This window comes from Adiantum capillus-veneris, chromosome 4 (genome assembly GCF_014529385.1).
Source record: "Adiantum capillus-veneris isolate H3 chromosome 4, ASM1452938v2, whole genome shotgun sequence".
Taxonomy (NCBI): Eukaryota; Viridiplantae; Streptophyta; class Polypodiopsida; order Polypodiales; family Pteridaceae; genus Adiantum; species Adiantum capillus-veneris.
Window position 1 is genome coordinate 172,348,808 of NC_140934.1, and position 16,159 is coordinate 172,364,966.

The 16,159-nt window shown below is 42.6% G+C and overlaps 1 protein-coding gene across 1 annotated transcript in view; it reads left to right on the forward strand.

The window, feature by feature from the left end:
* The first annotated feature begins 12,949 nt into the window (after nucleotides 1-12,949).
* Nucleotides 12,950-16,159, forward strand: part of LOC147460365 (uncharacterized) — a 53,274-nt gene continuing 50,064 nt past the window's right edge. The window contains exons 1-4 of the mRNA XM_086511448.1: nucleotides 12,950-13,166; nucleotides 13,282-13,367; nucleotides 13,467-13,514; nucleotides 13,592-13,680. Of these exons, the coding sequence (XP_086367574.1) occupies nucleotides 13,102-13,166; nucleotides 13,282-13,367; nucleotides 13,467-13,514; nucleotides 13,592-13,680 (288 nt within the window). The 5' untranslated portion in view covers nucleotides 12,950-13,101. The remainder of the gene's footprint in view (nucleotides 13,167-13,281; nucleotides 13,368-13,466; nucleotides 13,515-13,591; nucleotides 13,681-16,159) is intronic.

The following is a 16,159-nucleotide window of genomic DNA, read 5'->3' on the forward strand; positions in this document are numbered from 1 at the left end:
CCAAACCAAATCAGGAAAATCACGACAAATGTATTAGGGATTGTTTAGCTACCTAATAGCTCTGAAAATGAAAATGTTGTACCAGTTCAAGTGGTTACGAGAGCACAAGCCCAAAAGAAAGCTGATGAGAATCCAGAGACAAAGAACACGGAAAGTGACACGAGTCCAAAGACAGATGATGGACCAAAGACAGACGCACCTAGTCAGAAAACCAAGAGCAAACGAAATAGTTGGAAAGCTAGAAAGACTAGGATGAAAGCATGCAGGGAACGAGAGCAAAAATCCCTAGCTGAGAAGCTTACGGAAGCTGAGGAGAAGATAAAACAACATGAGGAAAAGGAGGCACCTTCTCTTACACAGATGGTTAAACCTCTAGAAGAACCATCCACGAATGAGAAACCGAGAAGTGCTAGTTCAGGAGGATCTGTGTTGGCAGAGAAGGTTAATGAGACATTAGATGCCCTCTTGAAAGCCTATGATGTGAGGCTCAAAAACAACCAAACCCAAGAACACAGGTGGATGACATATCCCTATGCGGAACTAGAAAAGCAAAGGTTTGAAATGTGCCAGAAAATGATTCAAACAGCCCAAGCTTTACTAGAACCACCAGTTGCAAAACCTGAGGATGTGATCCGTGTCATTCCTACACAAGTAATCCCACCAAACCAGGAACTAAAAGAGCCAGATTCTAATCATGAGCACGGACCAAACCTCAAAGACCAAGCACTAGAACCAAGGATAGTACTGAATACCACGGATAACTCTTCCGAGGGATTTCAACAAGCTATACCTAAGGATTGTAAAGAGATAGATGGTCTTGACGAATTGTGGAAACAACTCAGAGAGGCCAATGAAGCCGATGACCTAAGAAGACGAGTAGACAAGACTGGTGATGAACGAGGAGTGTTTCTACCACCAATAGAGGAATTTGAGACTGGATCTCAAATGAATCTAGACGTGCGATTGTATTGGGGCGACAAAGGATCTGTACAATCTATGGATAGTCAACCCCATTCGCTACGAACACTACCGTCCTACATGGGAGAGTACGAGACCAAGTTAGATGTGGTTGCAGTCCCATCAAAGAGACTGTCTCCCAACAAGGCCATCGATTCAAACGGGCTAGTAGATATTCTATCTACCCCAGTCACCTGTACAATAATGTTAGCCCAGTTTCTCATAATAAGACCAAACATGTGGGCTAATGTGGGTAAATGTCTAGAGAAATTTGGTGTAAAAACCCCAATGACTCAAATCGAGGAAGGCATCAAAGAGCTTGAAACGCCTCAACTAAATACTAGGCCAGTGCCATTAAACAAGGTAGGCGAGTATTACGAGGGAGAAGATGGAAACACCACCCTTCCTATGGAATTCAATGGTGTAAAAACCATGGCAATCCTTGACAGTGGAGCTGGTGTGGCCATTGCAACCAAAGAAGTTTGGAAAAAATGGGGAAAACCTGCCCTGACATCCACACGAATGACCCTGCAGCTTGCAGACGGACACAAAGAAAAGCCCCTAGGACTGCTAGAAAAAGTACTTGTTACTTCTTGTGGCATTGTATATGAACACACTTTTGTTGTTGTTGACTTTGGCAAGAAGAACAACTATGACATCATTCTGGGAAGACCATTCATGCGACAATTGAAAATGGTCCAAGATTGGGGTTATGACCATATATACCTGCGACATATGGAAACCATAACAAAGATAAACTTGAGGGACCATAGCTATAGGGATGTGACGAGAACACCGGTTGAGGAGTTTGATTCCGCCACAGTAGCAGGATCAGAACTTCCAACGTGGTTAGGTAAGCCTAAAGAACTATGGATGTGTGGAGCTTCACAATGTGGTAGCTTGAAACGTGAGGAATGTATGCTAGAGCGGGTTATAGAGGATAAGGACTATATCCCAGAACCATTTCCTGAAGAAGAGTTAGAGCCTTTTGGATGGGAACACATCTTGGCTACTCTGGACGTGTGCGCCGTGGAGGATGCTCCCACAACAAAGTTTTGTGATGAAAATGGCTATGATATTGTTCCTTATTTTGTAGTGAGTGTAATCCAGGAAAACGAAATCAACAAGCTCTCGAAATAAGGAGAAAACAAAGAAATGTGGAGAATCAAAAGATGAAGAAGACGACGAGTTCTATGACTCTATAGAACACTTTGAGCTTCATGAAGATCAACGACCCGGGAATCAATGTCATCGCTACACGAATAAAGTGCATCAAAAGTGGATTCCAAAGTCCTCGGTGAAGACACAGCCACCACAAGCATCCTCATACATGGCTCCTAATAAGGATGCAAAGACTCAGCTAGGAGGAATACGACCAGAGCAACGAGCTAACAATGCTCTAATCAATGGGCTAGAAAAGTCCTCCAAGAAACTACCACCCACGAGCAAACAGACAGTAACTTTCCACTACCAGCCAAAATATCAAGGGAAAGTACAAGAAGTCAACCTTGCTGAGGATAGTGATGAATCTTACGACATCCCCTATCATCAACTCAGGCCATCACTAACACCAACCCCTTCAGCAACAACCATGACAGGTCAAAAGAAAAGGACAACAAGTCAAAGCCAAAAAGCTCGACAAATCTGGATACCAAAAAGCCAGATCGGCCAAAAACAGATATGGATCAAGAAGACAAAGATCTCTAATGACAAATCACAAGATCCAACACCAAAACAAAAACAAGGAAAGCGTGCACGAACGGGTAAGAATATCACAAAGTTGCAAGCTTTCACAACTCAGGTTTGGGCTCCAAAGAAGTTGATTCAAGCACAAAAAAGTCAGGAATTCATTTGGATTCCAAAATAACCACAGTATCAATTTTCGAAGCCTGAATCTCACCCCCAACCAAGTGTACAAGGGCTAAAGCAAAGACCGCTGTCGACTCGCACAACAAAAAGGTGGATCCCAAAGAAGTCTCTTCAAACACAAATGAAGCACGGGCAAGTATGGGTTCCCAAACGAGAGTCACCAACAAAACAACCAATAATCGCAAAGAAATGGGTCCCAAAGAAGGACAATAAAACTGCTGTCAATGCATCGCCGCTTGAATTCTTACAATTCTTCCTACGATTACAATACAGTTAGAAGAGAGCAAGTCGCTTCAATCAAGCAACGATACAGGAGCTTCAAAGACCATTACATTGCTTAGAATAGGAAGCCTCGCCAACAAATGCCAATAAGCAAATTGCTTATACCCACATCTTGCACAACATAAATCTTTTCCATGCATTGATTGTGTATGCATAATAGGGCTACATTACAAGGCCTGCATAGGCACAACTTTTAATTGCCCAAGCACAACACATACACTTTGCGATACCCTGTCGTAAAGGATGACTCCAAATAGGAAGGGGGGAGGCATTCTGAATGCGGACCTAACATTATGACTATTAGAGGGCAATGTTTTGTGAGATGCATTGAATTTTTGCGTTTTATTGTGATAATTTTTTGACAAAATTTAGAGTATATGCCCTCATAGTAGTGTTACAGAGGAGTATGGGGACAAAATCCATATATGAGCCCCTAGGGACATGTGTATAGTGTACATAGCATTTAGATTTCTATTTGAATGATTTTTCTTTTGTTAAGTTTTTTTTAAGATTTTATTTGTTTATTATTAAGAAAAAATAAAAAAATCGATAATCCACATGAAGAAAAGACTGACGAGAGGCCTGAGCACTACAAAGAGAAGAAGGTACAGGAAAACGATGAAACTTCACGAAGTATGTCTCAGCAGCCACTACAACAGCCGAAGAACTTGTCACAAAGCAATGTCAACATGCAACCGACAAGTCATACAAGTCAGAGTCGAGCTAAGCCACAAAATGAGTGAGGTGTTAGTCCCAAAGCTTCAAGTAATATTCTCTGTGGTCTAAGCGTCTTAGCTATTCTAGGTACTGCTCAAGCTGGAAGAGTTGAGCATATTTACGTTGTGTCGCTCATGCTGGTATAGGTGAGCAAAAGAGTCGAAGTCTAAGTACTTAAGTCTGGTGAAGTGAAGGAGAAGGTCCAAAAGACACTCACGTACTGAGCACAGTGAGATACGAGTGGAGAAACTTCTACATCGAAAACCCTTCTTGGAAAGGTGGAAGCTATTGAGACATCTTTTGATGTCACGTGTGTTACATTTATTCCTCGAAACACCCATCATCTCCTTCTTTTACATTGCATGCTTTTGTGGACAAATTTCTCATATGCATATAGAGTGTCCCATAATTGGCACTTGCATCAGGCACTCTTTCCGTGTTTCACCCAAGCACTCACCTTTCATGAACATGTACTTCATGTTCAACTGCTCAACTCCAATAAGAGCGTATACCAAAGGCATTTTTTTCCCACCGGGTTTTTTCCCTTTGGTCATCCAGGTTTTAGACCCTAATCTAAAGACACCTATCACCATCCTCTTGTACATATTCCTTCTACATCAACAATAAGGAAATGCTACTCAAATCAATTGACAAATGAATTGGAGCACCAATTTCAGATCATAGCATACTTCTCCTCAATGGCGAGTCGAAGAATGGCCTACAACGACAATGCTACAGACAACACTAACAACGTGATTGCACAAGAACAAAGAAGTCCTCAATGACAAAGAGCAGACATAAGGGTAATCAGAGGATCTCAAAATCTTGTCCTTGATAATGCGCATCGAATGCTTGGCAGGGTTTTGAACCTCAAATTAGAATAATTAAGTCCTGGATTCGGCCTGACAGACAGACTTTGCATTGGGGTGCAACTTGGCCTAAAGAAGTTAAGGGTTTAGCCATAAAATTTCTACAAAATCTTTACAAAGTTGTCATTGGCTCACAAGATCAGAAAGCCAATCACTCAATTCTACAGATTGTAGAAGTTGTTTATGAGAATCACAAATACTCCGAATTGACAGATTTGCTGGAGCAAGTGATGCATGGAGCTTTCTCTATCCATGATGATAAGAGACAAGTTAAACGACATTGGGTTCTTTTTGAATTTAGATCTGGCAGTAGACCTATAATGACAGAAACATATGCTGCAGCTCGGAGCGTGGATGTGAAAGACATAAAGTTCGTCATCAATTATGATTTTCCTGAATCATGTGAAGATTATGTACATCGGATTGGACGAACAAGACAAGCTACTGCAAAGGCTATAGTCTATACTTTCTTTACAACAACAAAACGACAGCAAAGACCACATCGCCATCGACAATCAGGTCATGTCGGGGATGACATGAACGCGGAAGGGGGGAATGTTGACCGCTGGGTCAACAACACAACATAACTCAAGTTTCGTACTAAAGTCTTATCTTTTGCGAGTTATGAAATGCTGCGGATTATGGCTATAAACGTCATTTGTAATGAGTAGTTATTCTAGTTTCAGAAGCTAGGGTCAATGGCACTTCCAGATTGTAAATACAAAGCCATTTGACCCTTTAAAACCCCATTTTTGGTTAAACCTAAGGTAGCCTTAGTATATAAGGTACCTAGGTCATTTTGTAAAGAAGACTTTTATCATAATCAAAACTTTAGCGTTGCCGTCTACTGTGTGTGAGAGAGAAAGAGAGTGAGCGTGAGCTTTATCCTCTCGCTACGCCCAGCTCGCTCAACACATTGGAGATCCGACTGGACCATTGCTGTAGGCTCGAGGAGAGCTACGCGACAACGCCAAGCATTCCACGTGAGACTAAGCGCATACGCCAACGCATCTACGAGCTATTTGTGGCCGTAAGTGTATCAAACGATGTCTGTTTTCGGCGTGCTAGTAGTCTATAGAATCATGGCGACATAAGCTACACATAGGTACTCATAAATTTCAGTTTCGGACACTTTCAAAATTTTGCTCTGTCATCCTACACATTTTCCGCCGCAAACGGGTTTAGAGTGAGGGTTTTGAGTGTAGAAGCGTAGGGACAGGTGTATCCTAGTGAGGGGATGGTGTTCCTTAAGTTTCATACGAATCTGGCATGGTTAGGTGAGTTACCTTCCGTATGTGTGTATGTGGCTAGGTGGTGTAGTTGAGAGCAGTGAGGTTCTTGATTGTGGTTTAGTTGGCCTTCCAGAGTGTTGTATGTGTAGGATGGTCTCAGCTTGACAAGCTAAAGAGATTTCCTCCGTGTGCCTATCGTGTCATCTGTGTCCTCGATTGACATTATGTTGATCTAGGTAGTGTTTGCATGCACTTCATGGGTGTGTGAGTCGCTCCGTCCAACAGTGAGAATAGTCTTGATTGTCTTATTGCTACTTTCAGCCTATCCATTGCATCTGGGATAGTAAGGGGTAGATTTCCGATGCTTGACTGAAAGCATATCCAATAGGATTTCCATAGTATCATTGATAAAGTGTGTCCCTTGATCGGTCACAATTTCCACTGGACATCCATATCGGCAGACAATATTCTCAAACAGAAACCTTGCAGTTGACTTGGCTGTGTTGTCAGGAAGAGCTTTAGCTTCAACCCACTTGGTAACATAACAAGTAGCCATCACGATGTACTTGTTCTTCCTGGGAGTCACCTTCTTAAAAGGTCCCATAAAAGCCAGTCCCCATTTCATGAATACTCCCAATGGTTGTATCGGCATTAAGGGAGTCATGTCTGCAGCTGTTGGTCGGCCCATTCTTTGGCATATGTCACAAGTTTTACAAAAGCTTCTGACATCAGCAATCATTGTTTGCCACCACATACCTGCTTGCAGAATCTTTTTGTAGGTTACTTCGTTGGAAAAATGTCCACCAGACTCGCCATTATGCTCTTCTGAGATAACTTGCATTCTTCCTTCCATAGGGACACATCTTTGAAGTATACCATCCACACCTAATCGATAAAGTACTCCCCCAATGATGGTAAATTTCAGACTTTTTATGATCAGAGCTTTCTTCGGATTCTGTTTCCAATCCTCTGGAAAAGCACCTTTGGAAAGGAATTGATAAATATCATACCATTCAAGATCCACTTATTCTTTTGCTTCTAACTGAAATAAATCAGTATCCACTGGCTCATCTCTCAGAGGTGATTCTGAATATCCTTCTGTACTTCTGGAAAGAAAGTCAGCTCCACAGTGATTTCGGCCAGGCTTATGGAAAATTCTGAATTCAAATTCCATAAGGAACATCATCCATCTTATCAGCCTGCCTTGAATAATAACTTTGTTAATAAAAAATAGAAGAGCTTGATGATCCACATAAAAATGGAATAACTTCCCCAATAAGTAATGCCTGAACTTTGTGGCACTAAAAACCATTCCGAGGGCTTCTCTTTCAGTAGTCGTATAGCCTTGTTCAGCCTGACTGAATCTCCGACTAGCAAAATAGACCGGATAGTCTGTTCTGCCATCTGGCTGAGCTAATATTGCCCCCATTGCCAATCCTGAAGCATCTACATGTACATGAAAAATAATATCCCAATTCGGCTGCCTGAGGACTGGTTTACTGGTAATGGCTTTTTTCAAATTTTGGAAACTCTCCTCACACTCAGTAGTCCAATGGAACCTACTGGTCTTCTTTGTAAGCTCATATAGTGGTACTGCTTGAGAAGCAAACTTGTGTACAAATCTTCTATAGAAATTCACATACCCCAAGAAAGAATTCAACTCAAAAGCAGTTCTGGGTGCTTTAGCTTGCTAGACACACTGTATTTTGTCATTGGCCATTTCTATTCCATTGCGGGAAACCACATGTCCCAATAGCTGTCCCTTCCAAACCAGAAAGACAGATTTGAATGGATTTAAGCAAATCCTTTTTTCCTGACAGCGTTTAAAAACCATCTCTAGGAATAGAAGGTGTTGTTCCTCATCTGAATACACAGTGAAGTCATCCATGAAAATGGCGAGGAATCGATGAAGAAATTCATTAAACATCTCTATCATACACCGCTGAAAAGTAGCTGGTGCATTGCATAGGCCAAAAGGCATCACCATATACATGAATGCTCCCCACTCAGTGATGAAAGTGGTCTTGGCCCTATCTTCATGAGCAATCTGTAACTGGTTATAGCCGCTATAACCATCCATGAAGCTATACATCTCATATCCTGCGATCTCATCAAGCAACATATCAGTAAAAGGTAAGGGAACTGGATCCTTAAATGGTCTGGGCATTAGTTTCCTATAGTCGACACAAACCCTTAATTTCCCATTCTTCTTAGGAACGACAACTATTGGAAATAACCAATCACTGCTTGCTACTTCCGTAATGAACCCAGCCTTGAGAAGATTATCAATCTCCTCCTTGACCTTCTTTGCATAGTTGGGGTTCATCCGGTATCTTTGCAATCTGAGTGGCCTAGCATCCGGTTTCAGTGGTATTCGGTGCTGACAGACTTCAGGATCTACTCCCTTCAAATCTGTATATTCCCAGGCAAATATATCGTTATAGTTCTTGAACATTTTCCGTGCCTTTTCCTTCATTGCCGGTTTCAGGTGCTTGTTGACTTTGATCATTCTGGGATTTTCCTCTGATCCCAGGTTCCACTCCTCTACTTCCTGATCATCTGGAAGCAACCAATTTGGTCCTCCTCCTTTTCGTTTGGTCAATTCTTCAGCGTAGTCCCAAGAAGGTCCATTCATTTCTGAATCATTATTCTGATCAGGTGGATACTCTTCAGAACGTGCTGATTCTTCCATTATACCAGTATCAGCTGGTTCCTCCATTCGTCCAGTTAGCTGAACGGTTCTTTCCCTTGTATTGACTTCAGTAAACTGATCAGGGAATTGTCTCTTCTGCTTGTCAGCTTGCTCTTTGTTCAGTAGGACTGCATTCAAATCAATTTCTGCCAAAGGAAATATGTTCATAGCTGCTAGCATTCGCTCAATTTTCTTAGCTCGGTATTTCTGACACGACTCCTTCGGCCTCAGTTCCTTTTTCCAGCTCCTGGTGTTGTTGGTCTGGATTTTGATTCTGCCACTGGCCCCTTCTATGGTTAAAGTTTGGTTTGCGTAGTCATGAACAACATGTGTTGTTCTTAACCATGGGCGGCCTAGTAGCATTCCATATACGCCGTGCACATCCAAAACTAGGAAACTAGTTTTGAATTTCTCCCTCCCAACTCTTATCTGCATGTTTTCAATCATGCCCATCGCTTGTACGACCCGATGATTTGCCATTCTTACTTTGAATGGTGCTGGTTTCATGTTAGTGATACCCATTCTTTGCTGAAGATGGGCTCCCATTATGTTGACTCCTGCTCCTCCATCTAGTATGACGCTTGAGAGAGGTTCCCACTGCTTCCTGACCTTGTAGTCTACCTGAATAAGTGGAACTTCATCATCCCAGACAGCCTTCAGGTCCACTGTTCTGGCCTCTGCCTCAATCTTCCTACGTTGTCTAATAAAGTTGGCCACCTCAGGTAAGGTCTTTCTTATATCCTCCAGCTCTATTGTCAGCTTGTGGATTCTATCACAAATTTTCACCCGAATTTCCTCTTGCTCTTGGTCAGACTGATTGTCAGAGCTTGAAGAACTAGTGTCTTCATACTACCATTCTTCTTTAGCAGTACTACTCTTTCCTTTCTCTTCCATCTCACCAGCTAGTCCATGTACCACAGCCAGCATGGTCTCTGTCATGGCCGGTACTGACTGATCTTTATCAGTCGATTGGGCTGGTATCTTCTGAATGACTTTAGCCTCGGAACTTTCTGGCTGCTCTGGCAGCTTCTTAGCTAAATCCTCTGTGATTTTAGCTGCTAGTTCCCGCTGCTCTTGCCACTCATCCACCACCTTTTCTTTACCCTTGGCCTTCCAAACTTCCCTTTGTTGGGCCTACTTGCTGCTGTTGGGATTGGCTGGTACTTCTAAAATGTATGGAATCTTTTCAATGATTGCTCCTTTGCTCCTGGTAACTACTCTGACTGGGACTGGCTCTGGTGCCTTAGCCTCAGTAGCAGTCGTTACCGGTGCATCTGGACATTGGGCTGCAAAATGACCATACTTCCCACAGGTATAGCAATTCATGCTCCTGGTCTGGAAGTTGCCTCTTTCTCTTCCTTTGGCCATTCCTGGTTGGTATCTGCCACGTCCTTGACCAGTACCACTGGTACCTGATCTCTCTTCTTGGGTTACTTTGATTGGCTCTGCCTTCATTGGTTCAGTGTAGGCAACCACTGATAGATCCTTTCCTTTCTTAAAATGGTGAATTCTGATGCCACAATTATTCCATAGGTGACCAAAGGCCTTGTAGTAGGTACATTGTGGACATTCCGTAGAGATGTGATCCTTGGATTTACATCTGGAACACCAAGTCTCCATCTTCCGGACCGGCTGTCTTGTGTGGCTAATTTCTGCAATCTGCTTAGCCAATTCTTCAATTTTCTTGGTCCATGATCCTTTCTTTGATTTTTCCTTTGTCCGTTCATTGGAGCTGCTCTCGGAAATGCTGGACGTTGCACTGGAATCAGAAGCTTTAGTAGCCGAACTACTGCTACTGGTCCTTCGCTTCTTGTGACTCTTTTCTTTCTTAGCCTGCTGTTCCAGTTTTAATGCTCGCTGGACCAAATCATTGAATTTCTTTGTAGGGGTTGGTACTTCTTGTTCTCTTAGCTTTTTGCTTCTGAACCCATTCAGAAACCATGCCCTCAATCTCTTCTCAGACGGCGGTTCTTGCAATTGCCTGGTCAGTTCTTTTATCTTTTCGACATAGCTACAGACTGACAAATTCCTCTGTTTGATCTGATCCAATTCACAGAGAATATCCTTGTCCCCTCGATTGTCGGAATATTCCAGCCTGAAGGCCTTAAATAATTTGTTATATGATCTCAGCTAGCATGCCGGGTAATGGTAATACCATTTTCTGGCTGCTTCCTTCAAGGTTTGTGGGAAATATTCCCCTCAATCATCTTCATCAATGTTTTTTAGTTCAGCATACTGCTCGAAAGCTTGTATGTGAACATCAGGATCATCCTTTTTCCCTCCTTTGAATATGGGAAAGGAAATCTTCAGTGAAGCGGTGTAATCCTTTCGATTACTGCTGATCCCACCAGTTCTCTTCTTGGCTTCAGAATGACGCTTGGGAGCCTTCTTGCAATTGTCAGTGTCAGCATCCCAATCAATCTCTGTCTCTGTCTCAGTATCAGTATCTTCTCTGTTTTGTCTGCTAGAAGTACGACGATTTCCCTTTCTTCCCGTGATATGCTCATCTTTTTGGCGAGACTGAGAACTCTTTGAACTCTTCGCCTTTCGTGCTTCCCGTTCTGCCCGTTTGCGTCGAGAATGACTGGAGTGTTGTGAGTCCTGCGCCTCATCAGCCTGACTATGCTCCTCCTGAGCCTCAGTGTTAGTCATTTTCTCTTGCTTAGGGTCAGACTCTCTTCCTGACTCCTCAGGAATGGGGTCCACACGATTGGTAGATTTCCGGCCACGATTGGACTTTGGTGCCATTGCTAAAAACTTCAACTGGGAGAAGAGTCTTTTAGTCAACGAGCTTCAACTCTAGCCACCATGATCGCCAAAATGGAATTGGAGCTGATCTCTTGAGACAACTAATTCCAGTGTTGAAGGATTTCAGCTACTTAGAGTAGGAAGAGTTCAGACGACAGACTAGACAGAAATCAGTGATTAGACTGAAATGTGAATACTGAAATGAGAATCAGACTTAAAGACTGGAATAAGGTTCAGATTCAGAAGACTGTCGAGAAGTAAGTATCACTGGAATATATATACCATGATCGAGATTACATCGAATATGATTAGAGAGAGAGAGAAAGTGTAGCAAGTAATACTGCCATTGATGCTCAAGTGCAATTATAGCTCAAAGCGCTAATACAAATGATAACAATTGCCCCCCCGATAACAATGTAATGGCCCTATTTATACACTTCGGGTTTACTGTAGTAATTACTCTAGTAATTACTAAGTAACTCGCTGCCCATCTTCTAAGAACACGTTCCCACATGGTGATTATCCAGCCGTCTACAGTGCCCCCTGTTCACTTTATCGTGGCAGGCTCGAGGCGCGCCATTCGGCCCCTGGCGTTTTAGAGGCCGTCGGGGTTCGGGGTTCGCTTTGCTCCCGCCACTGCCATGGCGATGATATGTTCTCGCATATTATGATAATTTGAGAGGACTGTGTAAACTCTCCCATGCAAGGAAACGTGCAATTTTTTTTTGAAACAGAAAAATGGAACAACAAACAATTAATAACAGTGACGTCTTGTATGATTACAAACATTGAGCTTGACAAAACTCTAACCCTCCTTGTGGCTTTTTGCGAGGTGGACACCTCTGAAACATGACGATCGGTATCCCGAACACACACTCTCTCTCTCTCTCTGCTTCATTCTGATGCCTTTCCTCCCAGCTAATTAAACCTTAGACATACTTAATAGCATCAAATAATAGAACTTGTCGTTGTTTTTTTTCATTTGAGAAGTGTTGAAATGGCATATACATTTTCCAATACTTTGCTCAATTTCAACTCAATATGAACTTAGCTAACGAAGCACTCTAGTTTCGTCACTTGTTACACTAAACCTTGTATAGTTTATTGGTTTCCAAGCTAACGAAGCACTCTAGTTTCATCACTTGTTACACTGAAACTTTTATTGTTTTATTGGTTTTCATGGAGACAAACTCAAAACCTAGCCTGGATTTGGTCCGGTTAAGAGAGTCTTCTCATGGTGAGTTTCATAACTCACAGACCTAAACTAAAGTTGTTTCCTTTTGAAAAGGGAGAAATGGTGCGTTTGAGAAACTTTTGCAAATATGCAAAAGTTTCATAGACTTGGAGTAGTTTTCTAAATCTTAAACCTATGTTCGGTGAGAAAGGCGCACGTTCATCACGATTTTTAAAAGCTGTTTTTTCTTTCCACTTGAAGTTTAAGCATTAGTTTTCATGGGTGGGAATGCAAAGAGGGATAGTTTCAACTTTCACCAAACTGTAAATTTCATAGTGTGGAGGGCCGAGGCCCTCTAAAAACATGAAAACAGCTGTTGTACCTAGCTTGGGCTGAGCTTTTCTCTCCTGCAGTAGTCCCGACTCCTAAGCGCTAGCTCACGCACTACCCCTAGCCAATTAATTGCCCCTTGGGCCTTGTCCGTATGGCAAAATCCATTTCTCTACCGGGCAGGTTTCGGTTGTCCGTAGCGGGAATACTGCTCGTCATTCATAGTAGCTGATGGCGCGGAGCATCGTGCTTGTGCTTTACCTCACAGCTTACAACTTCGCACAGGCGTTAGGCTGGTACCTCTCTCTCTCTCTCTCTCTCTCCGTCCAACCCCGCACTCACACACACGCTTCTACGCGTCTAGGCACGAAGATGTAGCGTCTCTTAACTGCACGTCCGGGTTGTTGCAAGGGGGGTGGTGTTGCTGCGCATTCTGGGGCAGGCGGCTCGCAAGCATTCCATCGAGGGAACTTTTGATGCTGCTGGAGACCTTGTCCGTGCGTGTCCTCCTTTGACTGTTTCTATCTTCGTCCTCCTTTCAACTGCAATGCTGACATGCAGTTACTAAGTTTTCCTCCTTCCCCTTTTCCGAGCAGGGTTACTTCAGCTCTCAGCGTTTCTGGAGGTCGTGCACGCTGCAGCTGGTAAAACTTACATATCGACATTTTACTCATACAGTTAATCCTTCGACGTGCTCATGTGACTGCTCTGTTAAGTGCAGGTATTGTTCCAAGTGGCGCCCTTACATCTTTTTTGCAATGGGGAGGACGCTACCATTGGATTGCCGCAGTTGTATGCAACATTAAAGAGGTCTATTTTTTTTTCTCACAAGTTATCATGATCACAACTTGTATTCCATAGTGAGCACCTTGGTTTACTCTGCCTCGAGGGCCTTGGGATTCCGTGAACGCCTTGAAACTGTGAGAAAAGACTTGGGGGGAACTGCAATAAAGATCATTAAATTGGTTTGACTATGTGTGCACACATGTTTCAGCAAAAGCAGAGACACCTCTTGCTGCACACCCTTTGGTCTAAACGTGGGGCCTCTTAAAATCACTACTGTCTTTCGCATGCATTCAATGATGACGTACTAAGGCAACCTCTTCGGAGTTACCAAAAGCATAGAAGTTTAAGACATTTGTAGGATCTTATTTGTCTACTACATGATATCAAGGGAGTTCTTTCAACAGGGATAGCTACAAAATTAGTCATTTTAAGTAAGTAGAGATGGTTGGCGTCGTCCCGGTGGGAGTCTTCTCCATTTGTTTGCTTGACATTGGCGGTTTCCCTTGAGCCTCATGAGACTCCACAACACGTGAATTCTCTTTGGTGTTGTGAGATTAATGGACTTGGAAGAATTCAACCTTCTCTATTAATGGTAGAAAAGTAGTGACAACACTCAATAACCACAGCCTAAACATAGTTTCGTGTTCTTGCTCATTACGCATAGGACTGGGCTGTGACACATTCACCTCTTTAGAAACGGGCATTTTCATTGGTCTATCACGCTTTGCATTGTCCATCTCTCATGTGAAGGAGCTTTGTTTTCAAAATAGTCGTCTCTCCTATCAGCCATGTCGTGTTAAAGCTTGGCTAATAACCAGCCACCAATGTTGCATAGAAACACGTTTCGTATCCATACAAAACTAGCGAAACGTTTCTTTCATATGAACTGCATCTTTTATACCTTTACCCTACCTTACTTGAAAGGGGTTTTTATCGTGGACATGTGTGTCCAATCGTTTCGTGCGTTTTGGACAGTCACATCGAGTAGAGGGTACATAACTTCCGCACAATCTGAGATATGTATTGTTTTTATTTTGAGCATTTGAATGCTTATTGGCTGATAGCTTAGGTATCCTTTTTTCTATGTTGTAGCAGACTATTATTTCAAAATGGTGGAGATTGTAGTTTGTGGCATGCTCTAGCTCTGAACTTGTGTGTGCTTGAGCCTTGAAATTTTACTAGATTGGTAGCAATTGCCAATGAAATACATCACATGACGTGTTCTTTGTAACTTTTTTTTTCTTTATCGTGTCTATAAGGTTTAGTGTTCTGAACCATGTTTACAGAAAATTTCACTGGATATGGTTATATTTTTGAGTTTTTTAATACCTCTTTTCTCACATTTCAAAAACAATTGAAACCCGTTTCATACCTATGAATCTTTTTGATGAGGTTACGAGGTACATGTGTCTGCGTTTTTTATTGCCACGTCACTATTTTTGTATTTCAACACCATGTTTGCCTTTTAGCTGCCTCGATGACCCCCTAATATGCAATTTACATCTACATTTTTTGTTTTCAAGCATCTGAGCTCTCTTCTGTTGTGGGTGACCCACTACATAGACACTTTGCTAGCGTTTTCTCTTCTCGTTTGCAGCATATCTGCTCTAGATTTGGTTTATAAGGGGTCCCTACACCTGGACATGCTATTATTATGTCTTTAAAGCCATGGTTTTCTACAAATTCCAAGGGATTTGATTCCGACAGTTTTGTGAGCCTGTTGGCAGGACCTAGATGTCTGACAAGTCCATCATATAGGCATTTCCCCTTTTGGAACCCTCTTGCATAAACGGTTTTTACCTGTGTTTGACATTGTTGTTACACTTTAGTGGGGCATCCGACAACAGGAGGATGCAGTACTAGTACGTCTAGGGGAATGGGCCGGTTCAAGTCCCATGTCAAGCACATTACCAGTGAGTGAGCTAAGGCTTGTAGAATGTTAGAAACTCACATAAGTGCACATGTGCACTCGAGCACTTGCAGGGCAACCATTTAATGGTGGAATTGGAGGTTTTGTCCCCCCTATGTAAAGAACCTCTATCTCTTCACATTCATCAGATTTTTTTGCGCCCATTGATTGCAGCATTCTAACATTTTGGCAAGGTGGTTGTCCCCATCTCCTTGCACTTTTGGTGCTAGGTCGTAGCCCCCTTTTTGCGCTAGTTTTTTTACAGCCCTAGCGTTGTCTGATTGCGTCCCATCTCTAGCGATCATTTGCAGCCATCATCACCCTCTGTGTGACCCATTTGTAACCGCATCAGCCTCCCATCAAGCATAAGATATGTCGCCTTTCATGTCTCAGGTCTGTGTTTTTGCAAATAGCATTCAACCCTTGATTTGTCGCACGTTGTCGACACTCCGCGTCCATGAGGTGAAGCTCATATAAAATACAAGGATTTAGGCATTATCGTCTCTCAGACAGATTACTATGCTTGCAGAGATATGCTCAACATGGCAATGGTCGAAAGGTATGCCAAAAGTGGTGCACTTCGAGAAGCAAATC